General features: G+C 35.0%; 1 protein-coding gene across 3 annotated transcripts in view; it reads left to right on the top strand.

The window, feature by feature from the left end:
* Positions 1-15,120, top strand: part of PDE3B (phosphodiesterase 3B) — a 55,894-nt gene extending 40,774 nt beyond the window's left edge. The window contains exons 8-17 of one of the 3 annotated variants that reach the window (XM_081938316.1): positions 532-656; positions 1,464-1,598; positions 2,364-2,475; positions 3,197-3,310; positions 4,091-4,284; positions 5,891-6,094; positions 9,379-9,537; positions 9,946-10,180; positions 10,831-11,074; positions 11,220-15,119. In XM_081938316.1, the coding sequence (XP_081794442.1) occupies positions 532-656; positions 1,464-1,598; positions 2,364-2,475; positions 3,197-3,310; positions 4,091-4,284; positions 5,891-6,094; positions 9,379-9,537; positions 9,946-10,180; positions 10,831-11,033 (1,481 nt within the window). In that variant the 3' untranslated portion in view covers positions 11,034-11,074; positions 11,220-15,119. Of the gene's footprint in view, positions 1-531; positions 657-1,463; positions 1,599-2,363; positions 2,476-3,196; positions 3,311-4,090; positions 4,285-5,890; positions 6,095-9,378; positions 9,538-9,945; positions 10,181-10,830 lie in introns of all 3 variants that reach the window. The other 2 variants (XM_081938317.1, XM_081938315.1) reach the window with 2 other exon arrangements.
* The last annotated feature ends 2,387 nt before the right edge of the window (positions 15,121-17,507 follow it).

A 17,507-nucleotide genomic window follows, 5' to 3' on the forward strand; every position in this document is an offset into this window, starting at 1 on the left:
GGAATTTTAAATGTTTTCCCCATCTTCCCCTCCACAAAACATACCGGTAGTAGTGAAAGGTTGATCTTGCCAGCACAGTAGGAGATGACACTAGAAAATTAAGAATTATTTAGTTATATTTATAAAATAAAATCTGAGAGGTATAAAGCATCCGACATAGTACCAACAAAAGAACAAAGGACAATGCATGTCCAGAAAAATAATAATAGTGACAGATAAAATCCCATGAGGGTCTTAATATCTATTTGAATTCAAAGTTAGGGGGAGCAGCCAACCTTTCAGTAATTTCTTAAACATCATCAGGGTAGGAGCATATTGATCTGGAATACTATTTTTAAAAAATATATATTAGTATTTATTTAAAACATTTGTATATTATGTTTTAAAAATCTTAGAGCAATCTATAGTATTTCCAGTATTTCCAATATTTTCAAATGTTAGTATGTTTTATAATGAGATTCAGCTTAGGAAATCATGTTTTTCAACAAATTTGCTTGATTAAATTATTAATATTATATGCACTTGTTTAAGGTGAAGATGGAAACAGCGAAGTTTTAAAAGACCCCAACTATGTTGCAGAGAAATTGCACAGTGAATTGGAAGAAACAAAAAATCCTTCTTGTCAAATGGATCAAACTAAGAATTTTCAGTTTGATGCAAGTATATTATTTCAGATTTACTTTGATAGTTTGATCTCTAGTTTTAATAAGATGTTTAATATTTTATTGTAAAAAAACTACTTCTATACTTCACCTATTTACCTGTTATTATAACATTATTTATACTGAATTTTATTTTATTTGGTTTCTGTTTGAATTGATCTTGAAGTTTTTAAAATATCAGAATCAAAAAAGATGCAATAAATGTATACAAAAATAGTAAAACATATTTACATATATTTCTTTGCCTTACATATTATTTTGCTTCACATTATAACTGCAATAACATTCTGACTCTCTGAGCATCTTTGTTTTTACACAAAGAAACCCAATATCCTGGTACATGGTGGTGTTGATTTTTTGCAGATTGTTAGTGATTCCAAATGTTGAATTATAGGTGCTGTTAACAAAAAAGCTCCACTTATATCTGTACCAACTGCTTCAGCAAAGACCAGATTGAGATTTACAGTACATACATGCATGCATACACACCTATATACAAATTGATTTTAAATTGGGAGAAGAAAGTACCTCATATTGTGAATCTTAAAAAAATAATGCTGTGAAGACTTGACATATTTTTTGAACTAAAATATCTCAGAAGATGCTGCATATTTATTTACAGTAATTACATCAGAACAGTCAAATAATCTTAATTCATATTAAGAATCAAATACATACAAATGTCCCTTTACTTTGTGTAACCATAATAGTACCTAGTTGAATTCTGATTGACAGAGCTTAATTTTATGATAACAAAAGATGTTTGCTTTCAACTTCCTGTTGTTATTTTTTCTGTCACAGATTGAGGAGAATTCTTTAGAAAAGATGTTAATAGAAAACCATAATTTATTAATGGAAGAAATGAACAGCTGGAATTTTCAAATATTTGATCTTGTTCAAAAAATGGGAGATAAATCTAGAAGAATCCTTAGTCAGGTTTGTTGCTACTGTAGAAATTCTGTTTATTTTATTTGAATATTTCTAACCGTACACACATGAACATTTTGAAAGCTGTTCTCTCTGTATAAATACATACAATGATATAAATAAGTAGCATATTTGCAAACAAACGTATCTGTTTTCCAGACTGAACCATGTTTTTCTTCAAATAGTTCCATGTGAATGGGAGGAAGTGAGAATAGTTAAGGATAAAAGAAGCTGTTGAAAACTGTTGTTAGCATAGGGTAGAAATGACTGTATTTACAGCTGGTCTTTTAATCTTTCTGCTTTTTCTGCTGTATATGTTTTATGTGTATTTAGAGAGAATAGTTAATATATACACTTATAGATCATTCGAGTTTATAAATCAATTAAGTTAATTAATCAAGAATATTTCATCTGAGATATATCTAAAAAAATTGAATGTAAATATGCATATACATATATAGATATGACTTGTACAGATTTAACAGGTAGGAAGAAAATCTCAAGGATTGGTTAGCAAATTTATGTTATATTATTAGTATTAAATATTAATTGGATTTTGACAAAAACCATTAATAGTTTCAATGCTATAATTTAAGGTGATTTCTTACCTTCTGTTAAGCCCCATTTCTATGCCCTTCTAATTACATATTCTTCAGACTGAGGTGGACTGCCAGAAAAAGGCAGGGGGGAGGAAAAACAACATCCATTCTTGAAGAATCTTTTAAAAATGAAATGTTTTTCATATGTTTTCATATGTGTCTATTATGTGTTTAGGTTGCATTTACGTTGTTTCAAGACACTGGTTTATTTGAAATTTTCAAAATTCCAATTCAGCATTTCATGAACTACTTTCAAGCACTAGAAAATGGCTATCGAGACATTCCCTGTGAGTAATAGTTGACAAAATTAGGCTAATTTATTAATCTGAGATTTCCATTGAGTTTTATTAGATTATATTTGTAAGGGTTAGGATTAGGGTTGTAAGGAACTATTATTGTAACTTAGTAGTATATTTCTGTTTCTTTTATTTTTTTTCTTAATCTTACTAATTATGTGATAAGTATAGATTTATATAATAATAATAATAAAATAGATAAAACCAAATAGGTGTAAGGCTTTGCTAATCTAAAAAAATATTAAGGAGAGATAGGAATTAAATTATCATTGAGCCTAGCATCTGGAGTCTAGTTGAGTCATGGCAACTAGACTTCTTTTCTTTTTGGTTTGCAATGTTTTTCTGCTTATCCAAGTAGCTTCTTCAGACTGATAAGCAGCAAAACATTTCAAGAAAATTAAAAGAAAAAAGAAGTCCAGTTCCCATGACTCAACTTCCAGACAATTCTACCTGGAAGGAATCTTCATTGACACATTGAGCCTAGTGAAAAATCTTATTGAATCCCCATGTAATTAAGCTGTGGATTTGAAATTCTCATGGTCTATTAACTGATGAAGAACTGGCATGCAAATGGTTTAAGGTGAGAGGGGAATACAGCTGTCGTCTGTGAGGCCATTTTTCTTGAATTAGAATTCTATCTTTGTCTCTGTCTTGTGTTTCTTTGGGTTATTGAGTCTTCATATGTAACAGCAAGTTTACTGTATTATTTTAGATCACAATAGAATACATGCAACAGATGTTCTTCATGCTGTATGGTATCTTACAACGAGACCAATTCCTGGATTTCAGCAAATAGACAGTGACTCCGGGAGAAGAACCACCAGGGGTAAGTCTGTAGTGTTATTTCACAAGGAGGCTGTGTCTGATGGAGTAAAACAAATATACCTGAAGTAAATATACACTTGTCTGAAGATTGCCTCCTTGAAACTAAATTTAGTAGAATTTATAAACAATCAGATTTTAGGAAACTGATTGGATAATTGCTGACAGACTTTACTTCTTAGCCAAGTAAACTGTTTTCATTTGGAATTCTTCTCCTGAATAAGGCCTATATTTTATTGTAGTGGTCAGCATGATTGGTCAGCATGTTTCCAGCAACTAAAGTGCATTAGAGTAATACTTCTTTATTTAATTATTAAAATAAACGCCTCAGACTAAAAATACTTGAAGTCTTTAATTTAATTAGAGCTTTTTAAAATTATTCCACCGGAAAAATGAAATAGTATTCAACATCCTGTTTCAATTAATATATACCTCTTTAGTACATTCTGTTATTTTTAGCATCGCGTGAATTAAATGAATTCTTTAATATTGTGTAAAGTGAACTGTGATGCTAAGGTATATATATATATATTATTTATATCACTTGTGCCTTCCCCCACTTGTGCTGGAAAGTTTGTCTCACTCACTATTAGTGCAATTTACAGAACCTTTAAAGAAAGCTCAGCAGAATCAAAAGTTCTACTCTGATAGAGTCCTGATTGAGGAAATATTTAACTGGATCCAGCACAGCGAGATCTATAGATTGCTTGATATGCTGAAAATGTTTATAAAAATTCTGAATATTCTTAAAATGTTATTTTTATGATTATTATTTTGGATACAGAAAGTGATATTTCAGGGGGCCATGTTGCCTATGTTTCCTCCAAAAGCTGTCCTGTTGTAGATGAAAACTATGGATATTTAGCATCAAATATTCCAGCCTTAGAATTAATGGCTTTATATGTAGCAGCAGCCATGCATGATTTTGATCATCCTGGTCGGACAAATGCTTTTCTGGTAGCAACAAATGCGCCACAGGTAGGATCGTTTTCTGTATAATATGAAAAGTCATATATGCTACCTAATTCAACTATTAAATTTAGCATTATATAATCAGATTTCTAGCAATTCTATTATTTTAAGTTTTATACTCACAGAGCAATATATTCAGCACCTGTTCAAAGTTATGATGGTTCTGAATCAGAGAAACTTGACCAGTCCTTGAAGTTGTGGCCATTGCAACATTCCCAAAATCACGTGATTGCAATTTTGGCAAACAGCCGACAATTGCCGTATCCCACAGTTTTGTGATCACCATTGTGATCTTCCCTGCTAGCTTCCCACAAGCAAAGTCAATGGGGAAGCCAGTAGGATATCACACTGCCAGCCCAGAGATGTGGTTAAGCAGCTCAGGAAGAGAGGTGCTCTGCAGAAGGAGATGGCACAACAACTGCGGTCCCAACATTTCCCTGAGGAACAAGACCTCACACCCAATTATTTGTGGAACAGTGCCTCTATAGAGCGTCTGCATGATAGTTGCCCTCCCCTCCTGCCATGGGCCTGCAGCTGCACCCAACCTTAGATGGCCACATTCAGAGCAGGGAAACACTTCCCTCTGCATCCATCCAAGTGTTGGTAATGCAAGCCAGCTTTGCTTTCTCATCTCTGATGAAATTGTAGATAAAGAGAAATTTATTACTGGCATTTAGCAGCTGCAGCTGGAGACCCAGGCCTCCAAGGGTCTGATAATCTAGTTTACAAAATGAGATAATGCATTTTGGGATAATGAATTTTGGAAGTTAATTATATGCAGTGTGAAGGGGTTTTGTGGCTGCTGCTATAGTAGTGGTTCTAAATCTCTTTCCCATCAACTTAATTGGATGGTTTCTGGTCCTACGGTTTTGAGAAAATAGGAAAATTTCTTCCTGCCCACTTTCTCCATGCTATGAGCAATTTTATATGCCCTCCTTCAATCACTTTTCCAACTTCAGCAGTCCTAGACAATATAGCTTTTCTTGTAGGAAAGGCATCTGAATTTCCTAATCATTTTAATTTCAGCTTGGGAACCAGAAATATACACAATATTTCAGAGATAGATGCATGCCCGTTTTTGTAAGGGCACTGCATTATCACTTGTTTTATTTTCAGTCCCTTTCCTAATGATTCCTATGATGAAATTTGTTTTTCTCATAGTTTCTGCACATTCTGGTGACATAGTAATAATCCCATGAACTGCTAGTTTATAGGCAGCTCAGTTCCCATTAGCGTATACGTGAGATTAAGGCTCTCCCTACAATGTGCATAATATTGCATTCACTTGAACTAAATTTATTATTTACGCTTCCCTCTCCCTGTTTCAGCTTTTCCCTCTCTTTCCAAGAAGGTGGAGAAGAATGACTATAAGCAGATGCTTCTATGGTTTATTTGAACATGGTTCTTCCTTAAGAGTAGAAAATTGAACGTAGTCTATGTTTTCTGGACCTAAGGTGGTGTTTTTATTTAGAGATTTATATCTAATTGCTTAGCATAATAGTTCTCATAAAGAAGTAACCGCTTTATTCTATTTCTCAGAGATAACATGAATTGGTTGTTACGGTTTTGTGAAATGTCACGCTTTAAAATATTTGTACTAATTATTTTTCAGGCTGTGTTGTACAATGATAGATCAGTTCTAGAAAATCATCATGCAGCCTCTGCATGGAGCCTCTTCTTATCACTACCGGAATACAATTTTCTGTCTAATCTTGACCATGTACAGTTCAAACGATTTCGATTCTTAGTGATTGAAGCAATACTTGCCACAGATCTCAAGAAACATTTTGATTTTCTTGCTGAATTTAATGCCAAGGTGTGTTGTTCTACTTAATATTATTTATTCATTATATTTATAGAAATTTACAGAAATATGCAGTACGTATGTATGTTGCATGGTTTAAGCAATATTGTATACTACCTATTTAAATATTTTCTTATTAATGTATGTTCTTTACAGTATATAAAGAAAAGGATTATAAATAAATGAAAAATACCGAACAAAGTTAAATTAATCAAACCAAAATAGTACCAAATTATTTCAAACATAAATGCGCTTAATCTGCATAAAGACAAATAAAATTCACATTTTAGTCAAATATAAATATGTTTTGAATGGCTTTTTAATGTGTTACATTAGGGTAAGTTGAAAAAGTAATTCCTTATCCTGCTGTCACATATTTTCTTTGTTCCTGTATACTTTTACATTGCATTAAGAATCCCCTGAATATAGAATAATATAAAATCAGGAAGAAAAGTAGTCCTACTGTGGGGCAGATGTGGGTAATTTTTGGCCGCCCCCCCCTGCTCGCACTCACGTGTGTGCATACATGCAATGTTTTTGCGCTTGGGCAGAAGCATCCAGGTGGATGGGTGGAGCCTCCTGCTGCCGCTACTACCGGTTCGGCTGATCTGGGCCGAACCAGCAGCAACCCACCTCTGCTCTAGAACAAGTCTCATCTATTTGGGTAGTCAGTGCAAGAAGGTTAGGATGGACATCATAATAGTTCCCCTATGGTGATCTTCCCAGGCCGTCACACCATTCCTAGAATGGTGCAGATAGTCTTTAATACACTTGCTGTAAAAAGGTTACGTTAGGTCCTTAGTTCTATCTGTTTTCAGACATTTCTAAGTCATCTATAGCCAGCAAACTTTGGCTTCAATTAAGATTGTGATACCAACTACATTATCTCCTTCTACTTGTTATTGCATGGTGCATTGTTGCCTGCCTGCCTGCCTGCCTATCTCTCTGTCTGTCTGTCTATCTAGCTATCTATCTATCATCTGTCTGTCTGTCTGTCTGTCTGTCTGTCTGTCTGTCTATCTGCCTAGGGCATAGATTGCATATTTCACATTATTGTTATTGCGGGAATGATAGCCTCTCCACTGGGGAAGAGAAGTTACAGTTAGTTGAGGAGAGGGTACTAGTGAAATCGTACAATTCTGTAATCTATACAAATTTCTCAAGTATGACTGGGAAATTTGTATTTAATTTTTATTTAACAACTCTTTCTAACCCATATACTAAATTTCTTAGCTATTATATACCAATTCACTTTGACATGCCAATAATTACTGATCAAACGTAGTGGATTAAAAATTTGTTCAACTCTCAGAATAGAAACAAAGAACAAGGGAATGGAATAGAAAAGGGGAAAAGCACAAGTTTATTGTGATGTTGCTTTTCTAATCTTATAATTCATTTAATCAGACATATAAATTATAATCTAGAGACAGGATCAGCAGTGATATCAGGGGGAATGAAATTCTGAAATTACAAATAATGATACTGAAATCTTAATACCCATTCAACAAGCAGTTGTTTGGTGTGGCAGATATTTATGCACTGGGGATTTGATTAATATCTTTATTCTGGAAAGAACAGTTGGCCTCAATTCAATTAATCATCAGAAAGATGTTGAACCTCTTAAGAGATTCTTGCTCAGATGAATTCTCTTCACAGGAATTGGCACTTTAATTATTTGTAAGATATGTGGCATAGCAATGATAATCTCACTCGTTTTGGAGGTATCCAAATTCTAGACTGTTTAATATATTGCCCTATCTGAGAGCTGGTTTGTTCTTTTATTCTTTTATATACCATAGTGACTGGCTAATTTATTCTGTGTAAAATGTGATAAGCAAATAATATATATCACACTGGAAGATGTGCAGACATATAGATTCTTGATCTATGCATGATATCAGTGAATTCTGTAATAGAGTCACCTGAGTGATAATACGGAAAACATTAAGATCAGTTTCTTATTGTGATACCTTTGAGGAATTTTAGCTAAAAACTATTAGTAGGTTCTGTTTTGTAGTAGATTTTTCACGGTGTTCAGTGTTTAGTTTATTTGTTCCATCATGAGATGGAAGATCCAGTGCCTGGAGGTGTGAAGGATTAGCTGGGAAGGAACAGATTCAGAATGAATTGTAGCAAGATAAAAGTGCTGTTTTTTGTATAGGCCCTTTGCTAATCTGTTAGTTCCATCTTTATCTCTTGACATCGGGTTTTCCTAGACTTGTGACTTCTGCTAGCACAGCAAGAATAGGTCATTGCCAGATGACGCACTGGCCTGTTCCAGCTAGCACACCAATTACAACCTTTTCTAGATTAGGAGATGCTGTCTATAGTGAATCATGACCTTTCATCTCCCAGTTAGACTACTGTAATTTGCTTTACATGGGACTATTCTTGAACATTACTTGAAAGTTACAGCATGAATTAAACATAATCCCTTACTTCCAGACTGATTGAAACCAGTACCTCAGAATGATACCAGTACTATGGAGACTGCATTGTTGCTTTGAGTTTTGGGCCCATTTCAATATGCGGGACATTACTTAAAATATTCTTAGTAGCTCATTTTTTTGGGGGGGGACTCTCTCCTCCAGGTAGGATCTGCCTGCCCAATTCATGCAGGCCAAGTAGTCATATTGAGTATTTTATGCCTGGAAGGAGGTGGCTTTTTTGTTTGTTTGTTTCTTGAGGTCAAGCAGGTACTTTCTTTGCTGTTATCCAGGAAATCAATGAAGATTTTTGAGTGGTCCATAGGATTCCTTGAAGAATGGTTGTCAGGTTGACTAATGTGATGCAGTTATTATTGTCTTATACAAATATACATGCAGGTAACTGAACATAAATTAATATCAGTGCATTGTGTATTTTTAATTATTTGCTGAATTCAGTGGGTTTTTTCTGTAAGTATTAAGCACAAAATTCTAGACAGGAACAAGGAGATGAATGTCAACAGCGAAATTCTTTAAAAATACTTTAGGTAGGTAGGTAGAGAGAGAGAGGGACAGAGAGATGGATATATATATATAGATAGACGGACAGACAGACAGGAATTAGTTCAATTCACTGCATTCAGTGATACTTAAATCACAAATAAGTGTAAACCTGTGCCCCCTTCCTTGGAACTAAGCCATATACCTAGGAATTAGTTCAAATTACACATGAATACTGCAAAATGTAAGAACAAATTAAACTGTAATTTATATAAGAAACTCCCAAAATGTTTTAAATTTATATATAAAAGCTATGAAGGATTGAAGAAAATATTTAATTTATGCCTTTGTCTCTCTTCTAAATAGGTAAACATGAATGGACATGGTATTGAATGGAGCAATGAGAGCGATCGACTGTTAATATGTCAGATATGCATCAAGCTTGCAGATATCAATGGTCCAGCCAAAGTTAGAGATCTCCACCTGAAATGGACAGAGGGAATTATTAATGAATTTTATGAACAGGTAAACCTGTGTAAACAGAACACATATGAGAAAACAATGCAAATAATCTTGTACATGGAATGACTATATGCATAAAATCTAATCTTAAAATATTTAAGTGTATTATTTATAGAGGGATCTAAAATCATGCCAAAAGCTGGAATGTAAGTAATACAAAGCCTGCATGCTGCCTATTCCTCTATTAGACTGCTATTTGTGTGAAGATACGTTTATCATAGAACTTGTCCATCTTTTATATTCCATTTCATCTGTTTAGAAAATATCTATGTGCAATGCAATTTTAAAAGCAAACATCTAGTGATTTTGGCTCTTTGTAACACTAGGTAAGATTATGGGAAGAATTCCCCCTTTTTTCTTCTCGTGTTCTGTCCAATCTATTCTAAGTGTTTTGTATGTATAAATTTCCAGGGAGATGAAGAAGCAAGCCTGGGGCTACCTATTAGCCCTTTTATGAACCGACATTCTCCTCAACTTGCCAAATTACAAGAATCTTTTATTGCTGACATTGTTGGTCCTCTTTGCAATTCTTACGATGCAGCCAGCTTGCTTCCAGGCAGGTGGATTGAAAAAGATGAGAGGGAAAGCTCTGAAGAGTGTGATGCGGAAGAGGATAGCGAAGAGGAAATGGAAGATTTAGGAACAAGTAAGAGTAAATGCTGTTTTGAACAATTTGATTTCGGTTACAAGTAGTCCTCGACTTACAAAGATAATTGAGTCCAAATATTCCATTGCTAAGTGAGACATTTGTTAAGTGAATTTCCCCCCATTTTACAACTTTTCTTTCCTCGATTGTTAAGTGAATCACTGCAGTTGTTAAGTTAGTGACATGGTTGTTAAGTGAACCTGGCTTCTCCATTGACTTTGCTTGTCCAAAGGGTTGCAAAAGATGATCTCATGATCCCAGGACACTGCAATTATAAATTTGAATCAATTGCCGAGCAACCGAATTTTGATCCCATGACCATGGAGATGATACAATGGTCTTAAGTGTGAAAAATGGTCATAAATCACTTTTTACAGTGCCGTTGTAACCTTGAACAGTCACTAAATGATCTGTTGTTGAGGACTACCTGTATTTCCATAAAAGAAGAAATTGTAATAGAATGTCACCATTATACATTATCTAGGAAGCTTGCTTATTTCTTAATATTTTCTTCTGTAACTTCCAAATGATAACAAGCCTCGTTTTTCCCCTCTTTTCCTTAAACAGGACATAAATTAAACATATGATTTATTTCTTAAAAATGTGTTATTTATTTGAAGTGAGTTTGAAAATTTTGTTTTCTTTTGCAGAATTACAAAGAAGAAACGGACAGCAAATATTTAGTCAGCTGACATACCATTTGAATGAAAACCATAAAATGTGGAAGAAAATAATTGAAGAAGAGGAACTAAATAAACCAGAAGAAAATGAACATTCAGAAAATACCTCCTTATGTCAAACAGATGAGATTCAGGTCATTGAGGAAGCCGACGAAGAAGACGAACGACATTAAGAACAAGGGGAAAAAAACACTTTACAAAGACTTCGTAACAGTGTTCTAGACCAGTGTTTTTCAACCTTGGCCTACCTGAAGATGTGTGGACTTCAACTCCCAGAATCCCCCAGCCAGCAAAGCTGGCTGGGGAATTCTGGGAGTTGAAGTCCACGCATCTTCAGGAAGGCCAAGGTTGAAAAACACTGTTCTAGACTGCTACAAAAATATACTTTTGCCCATAATGCTGGCTGTAAACTGACAGACCTGAAGAAGTATGAAAAATAGTATACTGAATCAGAGGTGGGTTCGGCCAAGTAGGTAGTAACTTCGCCAGCCACGCCCCCAAACCAGTTCTGTCTTGTTTTTTGCTTCTCCGCACGCACAAAGGCATTTTTTAACCTACTGCGCATGCGGCGCATCAAGCAAACCGGCAGTAGAAGAAGCTGGAACCCACCCCTGTACTGAATAATGTGAAAGGATACTTATTTCTTCAGCATTATCACACTTCTATGCACTTTTGCCACATGGAAATTTTAAAAAAAAAAACTTCATAGACTTACTGAACACAGTACTGCGTTCCATGATGAGACGATTTTATATCCAGCTTGGTCTTCATGTATCTTGTTTTGCTGCCTTCCTAAAAGTAACTTTTTAATATCAAAAGGGAATTAACAGTTTGGAGAAAAATTAAAACCGAAATACCCAAGTTATAAGGACATTGTGTTTTGCAGACGCTGCTGAGATAAAGGCCTATACTATTTTAGAATTTTGTTTTTAACGCGAACCTTAAAATCACTGTGCCTGTCAATAAGCAGTTCCCATAAATTTAATTTGCAAGAGTTTGATTAATGAAGTTATTGGATTGATTTAACCATTAGGTGGCTGCAATCAGAATTGCCAGGTCCTTATGTTTAAAATTGAATTTCCTCTGCATCTGTTTGATGCTTTTGTTTTTACTGTGGCAAATGGCTTGCTATTTTATTTTTCTAAAAACGTACAGGTTTCCAATGAGTATTCAGGCTAATTTGCTAAATATACCTGTGGCCTTTTTCCCCTCATTGTTCTGTAATAGAGCATACAAGCTATTTAACTATTTTAATAATTACAGGATTTTATTCTTCTAGTCAATGTTATAAATATGTTCCACTCTTTCTCAGGATTCACGTTTAAAAACCTGGCACAGTAGATTTTATATTTACAGACTTATGCTAATGCTAGATGGTCATTAAAAATTGACTTTTGCTCTGTATATAATCTTCATAAAAATTAAAAGATGGTTTTATATAAATGTTCTAAACTCAGTTTTAGTCACATGGTATCTAACATATCAGAAATATTATTGAATTAATTTTAATAGGAAAAGCTTGAAAGAAACATTACTATATTACCCTGATTTATTTTATGTTAATCAAGTTTCAATTTCTCTTTTTATAAAGTATCTGTTTGTACCTGGATGTGGCAGATAGATCGATTGCTGTTTCGGAATTGTATTCTTAATTGCAACCAAACTGTTTTATTTTGTCTGGGGCCAATAAGTAATTAGCAATTACTCCTTTCTTTTTTTTTAAGGGGAGTAATATTTGATGGTTTGTAATATTCTCCTCCCATCACCACCCAATATTAGAAGGGAACCAGGTGATTTATAGAGTTGATTCTAGGACTCTGCTAAAAATACTTTAAAAACACACTTTAAAACACCATAAACTCCTTCTGCCAAAGAAATGACAATTATATATTGTGTCCTGAAGAATGGCTTAATTTACCTTGATAACACAGAATATTTTTGTTTAAAATGAATTTTGCTAAATTTTTCAACAAAGTGTTTTAAAAGATTGTCTGAAATTCAGCATACAACAGATATAGTTTTTTTTTACTTTTCATAGTTTTTAACATGTCTTTTATTTCTATGTGGCTTAAATGTTGAGATAATAGTTATTATTGACTTACCATATTTTTCAGAGTATAAGATGCTCCGCAATATAACCTAGCTTTTGGGGAGGAAAACAAGGGGGTGGGAATCTGCCTCTGCCTCCCAGCAATTTGCCTCCTTGCACCAAACGGCAAACAGTACAGAAGATATACTATACATTGTTTGTGGTGTTACATTTCAGACTATACTTATACAGATCCTGTTAAAATTGATGTGGCTTTCTGGAAGTATACATTATTCTCTGCTATTTAAAAGAAGATACAATAGCACTGGGCCTCTTCAGATCAAGCATTTATTTTAAAAAGCTTCTTCATTTTGTTAAGTTGTCTAGAACAATAATAAAGCAGTCTTCAAAAAATAAGTCTAATAATTTGAACATTCTATAGGCATTTCTAGTTATTGACTTACCTCCTTGCACCAAAGAGCAAACAGCAAACAACCTGTTTCAGTTTAGCCTGATTGGAAGAAAAAAAATCTGCCTCTGCCTCCCAGCAATTTGCTCCTTACAACAAACAGCCTGTTTCAGTTTAGCCTTATTAGAAGGGGAAAAAATCTGCCTCTGCCTCCCAGCAATTTGCCTCTTGCAATGAACAGCAAGTTTCACTTTCAATTTCAGTACTGGCCTCCCAAGGTGTGTCTTATACTCTGAAAAATACGGTATATTTGATTTGTAAGAGGAGCAGTTGATAAAATATGGTGTATTTGGTTCTTTCACCTGGGCTCTCAGAGGTTTGAATTGGAAACCACACTGGGATTCATGTTGCAGTGAACATCAACTTTGGATATTTATCTATTAGATTCGGTGCCTTTCTTTCAAGAATTAAGGGCACTGGACACAATTGTCCTTCTGTGTTTGCCCACAATAAACCTTTGACATGAGTTGGAGTGAAAGAAACCACCCAAAGGCTAGTAGGGTAGACTAGAAGTGGACTGTCCCCAGTCCTAGGACAACTTCTGAATCAGTATATCACAGTGGCTCTCAAGTTCATTGGCACTGTTTATGAAACTTCCATAAAGAGGCCATTATTGGGCAGAAAGACTGTTTTTGCTTATTCACAAAGTTGGCAAGTGTGTCCCTGAGTCACTTGTGTTCCTCAAGGCTAACATGACACATCCAGGAATAACAAGAACAGTGTGTCACTCAAACTTACTTCAAGCAGAGAATTTTAACCAGAATTTGAAACCATGGCTTGTTTTAAGATTGCTTATTGCAACGTAGTTTTGTGTGCTGCCTCAGGGGGAAATAAATTGAGACCCCACTGCTCTTGGATAGGTAACATACCACCCACATTTGCAAGAATGTCCATGGCCAAATTGATGCGGAGAAAATAACTAGGCTTCCTTTATCCCAGGGATGTCAAACCTGATTTCATTGAGAACTGCTTAAAGGTTGTGTTTGACCTCAGGGGGCCAGGATGGGTGTGGCCAGGGTGGATGGGGCCAGCTTGATGTCACCTATGTCAGGGGCACCTGTGGTAGCTCGAGCGCTCTGCCAGTGAAAATGGTCTCCCAAGCTACGTCCTCCTGCAACCATTTTCCAGCAAAAATTGAGTTTGGGTGGGCCTCATGCGGCCCTCTCCAGCTCCATTTTTGCTGACAGAGGTACCGCGGGCCAGTCTTTCACTGTTCCTGGGCGGCCCCATTGGCTAGATATAAGTACCCCGTGGGCCTTGAGATTTGGAGGGCCTTGAGTTTGACACCCCTGCTTTATCCCATCTGGTGGGATTCTACCTCCACTTGGCTCTCAACCTCCAAAACATAAAAAAAATAAAGTAAGATAAAAGGACCCACTGGTGAGCTACTAAAAGGAATGCTGGGATAGTAACTGGAGAAGAAGGCAAAAAGGTGTGGTTTTCCAGATTTTCTGCTGGGTTTCCATAGATAGTTCTCACCCATGATCCTTGTGTATCACACATAAGCACATTACAAACATATATTCACTTACTAAGTGTTTATACTGCTGATGCCTTTAATCTCCTAGTGGTCAACTGTACAAGATATGCATAAACAATATCAATTAAAATAAATGAAAACAAGTTCAAATCATCCTGTTTCTTTTTAAAATATTTAAGGACCTTTTAAATGCCTATAAAGCATTTAAGATTTCATGACTAATTTCAAGTTTGCAATACATTTTGTCAATCGGAAATATCACAAATCCTATTTCCAACTGAACTATTCCAAAAGCCAGGGAAAATATTGACCATGTCTTGGTCAGTAGGGGAAACGGAGGGGGGGCAGTTTGCAGTTCTGAAAAAATGAAAGAATCACCCAAACTTCTACATTAACATTATTGTTCATTATTATTTAGACTGATGCATTAAAAAGGGATACACACAGTGTGAAATGTTTTAGAAAGTCCCCCTACCACTCTCATTGTGCTTTCCCTGTGTTCCAGTAACGCTGCCAAAAGACAGAATGACTCAGACTTTTGACTCATCTCCTCCCATCAGTGTTATCCTCAGAATCACTCACTGCTAGATGAGATCAGGAGAATCAGGAAGTGCATTTCTTTTGCTCTTGTGATCAAAATAGCTGAAGCCCATCTTAAAAGGTGTCCATTATGGAGCGTCAGACTAGAAATCACCCTCTGCTCTATTTTGAAAACCAGGACGTATAGATTTATGGCATGCAGAAAGAAGCTGAGTTTACCTTGACTTGTGTATTGGTTAAAGAACCCCACAATAGTGTCTGTAATAAGTCATGATGACTGCAAATGAACATATGTGCTATGACACCATTGCCCAAAAAATTCAACCTAAAACTTGAATCATGACAGCTACAGTTGACAGCTTCTTAAATACACATCATGTCCTTTGTATCAGGAAATCACAATGGCATGTCATAATTTACCCATCACCCCTGCACGTGGAAGTATTTAGAAATTGGGTTGCTAAATTGGCATGTATTAAGATTCTTTTTAAAAAAATATGTTTTTATTATATAAGTGCATGAATACAAAACCAGGGTTCACCACAACATACAAAATAGGATAACCTGTTTGTGACTTAGTTTATCATAAGAACTGACTAATATAATTAGTATGCCAAAATGTATGGATTAGTGTGTTGGGGGAATCCTATACGAGTAACTTATTTAGTTAAACTATATAAAAAAAAGCAGAGTACAGCTTAGCTGTTTTATAAACAAAGCAGTTATAAGATACAAACATTTTGTCCAGTTTATCCTCATTTTAGTAGTGTCTCTATAGGTGACCACTACCAACTATGAGATTGCAAATGTGTATGCGTATGAAACCTAAATCGAAATGTTCAGGTTTGCAATGGGAAAAACACAATTATTTCACTATATTAATATTAATCATGTTTCCTAACTTACTATAGGATTTGTGTTAAATGTTTGCTCATTTTAAAATGTTTGGTGGTTATCCTACTAGGAAACTTCATAGACGTTCACAAAACTATTGCTCAAGCTGCAACCTGGGAGAATGTCAAGTTGACCTCACTTGAGTAGATGCCAACATGTTGCTCCTAATAAATAACTGGTTTTGGCTCGAGACTCATGAGTTAATTAGGACATCTGTTGGAACCTTGGCAGTATATATATATATATCATTTACGTGTGTGTGTGTGTATATATATATATACACACACGTAAATGATAGGATCCCTTTGATTCTCAGATTTAGCAGAGGACTAAGCAAGATGGAGTATGTGGCACAATGCTCCACTGCCAAGGGTCATAATTCACTAAGATCAAATTTTTCACATCAAGATGGATGTAAGTAGTTGTAGATGTATGTATGTATGTAGATAGTTTCTTAACCGCAAGACGGATGTAGATGATTTTTTAATCACTGTTATTCTAATACCATTCATGGTGGAGAAATGTCTTTTGGATTCAAAATAGTTAATAGTTGGTTATGATCAGATGCTTGGCTTTCTGCTTTAAGAAACCAATTTGTCTTTCCTCGGCTCATAGCCAGTAGTCAGCTGTTTTACATTGTTCTCATTGGTTGAAAGGGTGATTCACCTTATATACATCAGCATGATCCTATGGTTTTGTTTCTTATCAGTTTTTGTTTGTTATATGGTAGGGAGAATTCATTATAATGGTCAGAAAAATAGTTATCCATACATAAATTCTTGTTCTATTGGTGTCTTCAATTATTGTAATGGATCTGGCTTGGTCAAGGAAAATTGGTGACCCAGAGATGGTGTAGTCTGGATGTTAGCCAAAATGTCCTCATCCTCCTCTTTTCTAACCTTCAAGACTTGCCATTCTTAATAATAATGCCATAAAAGAGGGTTAATCTTTTAAAAGTTCAGCCATGGTATCATCAGGAAGATGGTATATAATAAAACTAAAATAGTTGTACCAGAGAAACAGAATGTTGTGTTTCCCCGGTGTAATAATGTTAGTTTTATTAATAAATAACATTAATAACTGCCCATTAAATGATAAGTATATATTATAAGTTACCCATATTTTAATAGCTACCCATATTAATATATACTGTTTCCCACCAGAATTCATAAAAGTTCTTGAAAATATTTTCACTGGGGTTTTTTCCAACAATGTTTAGAGAAGCATTAAGTTGG

This window comes from Natrix helvetica (assembly GCF_964273705.1).
Source record: "Natrix helvetica genome assembly, chromosome: 1".
NCBI lineage: Eukaryota > Metazoa > Chordata > Lepidosauria > Squamata > Natricidae > Natrix > Natrix helvetica.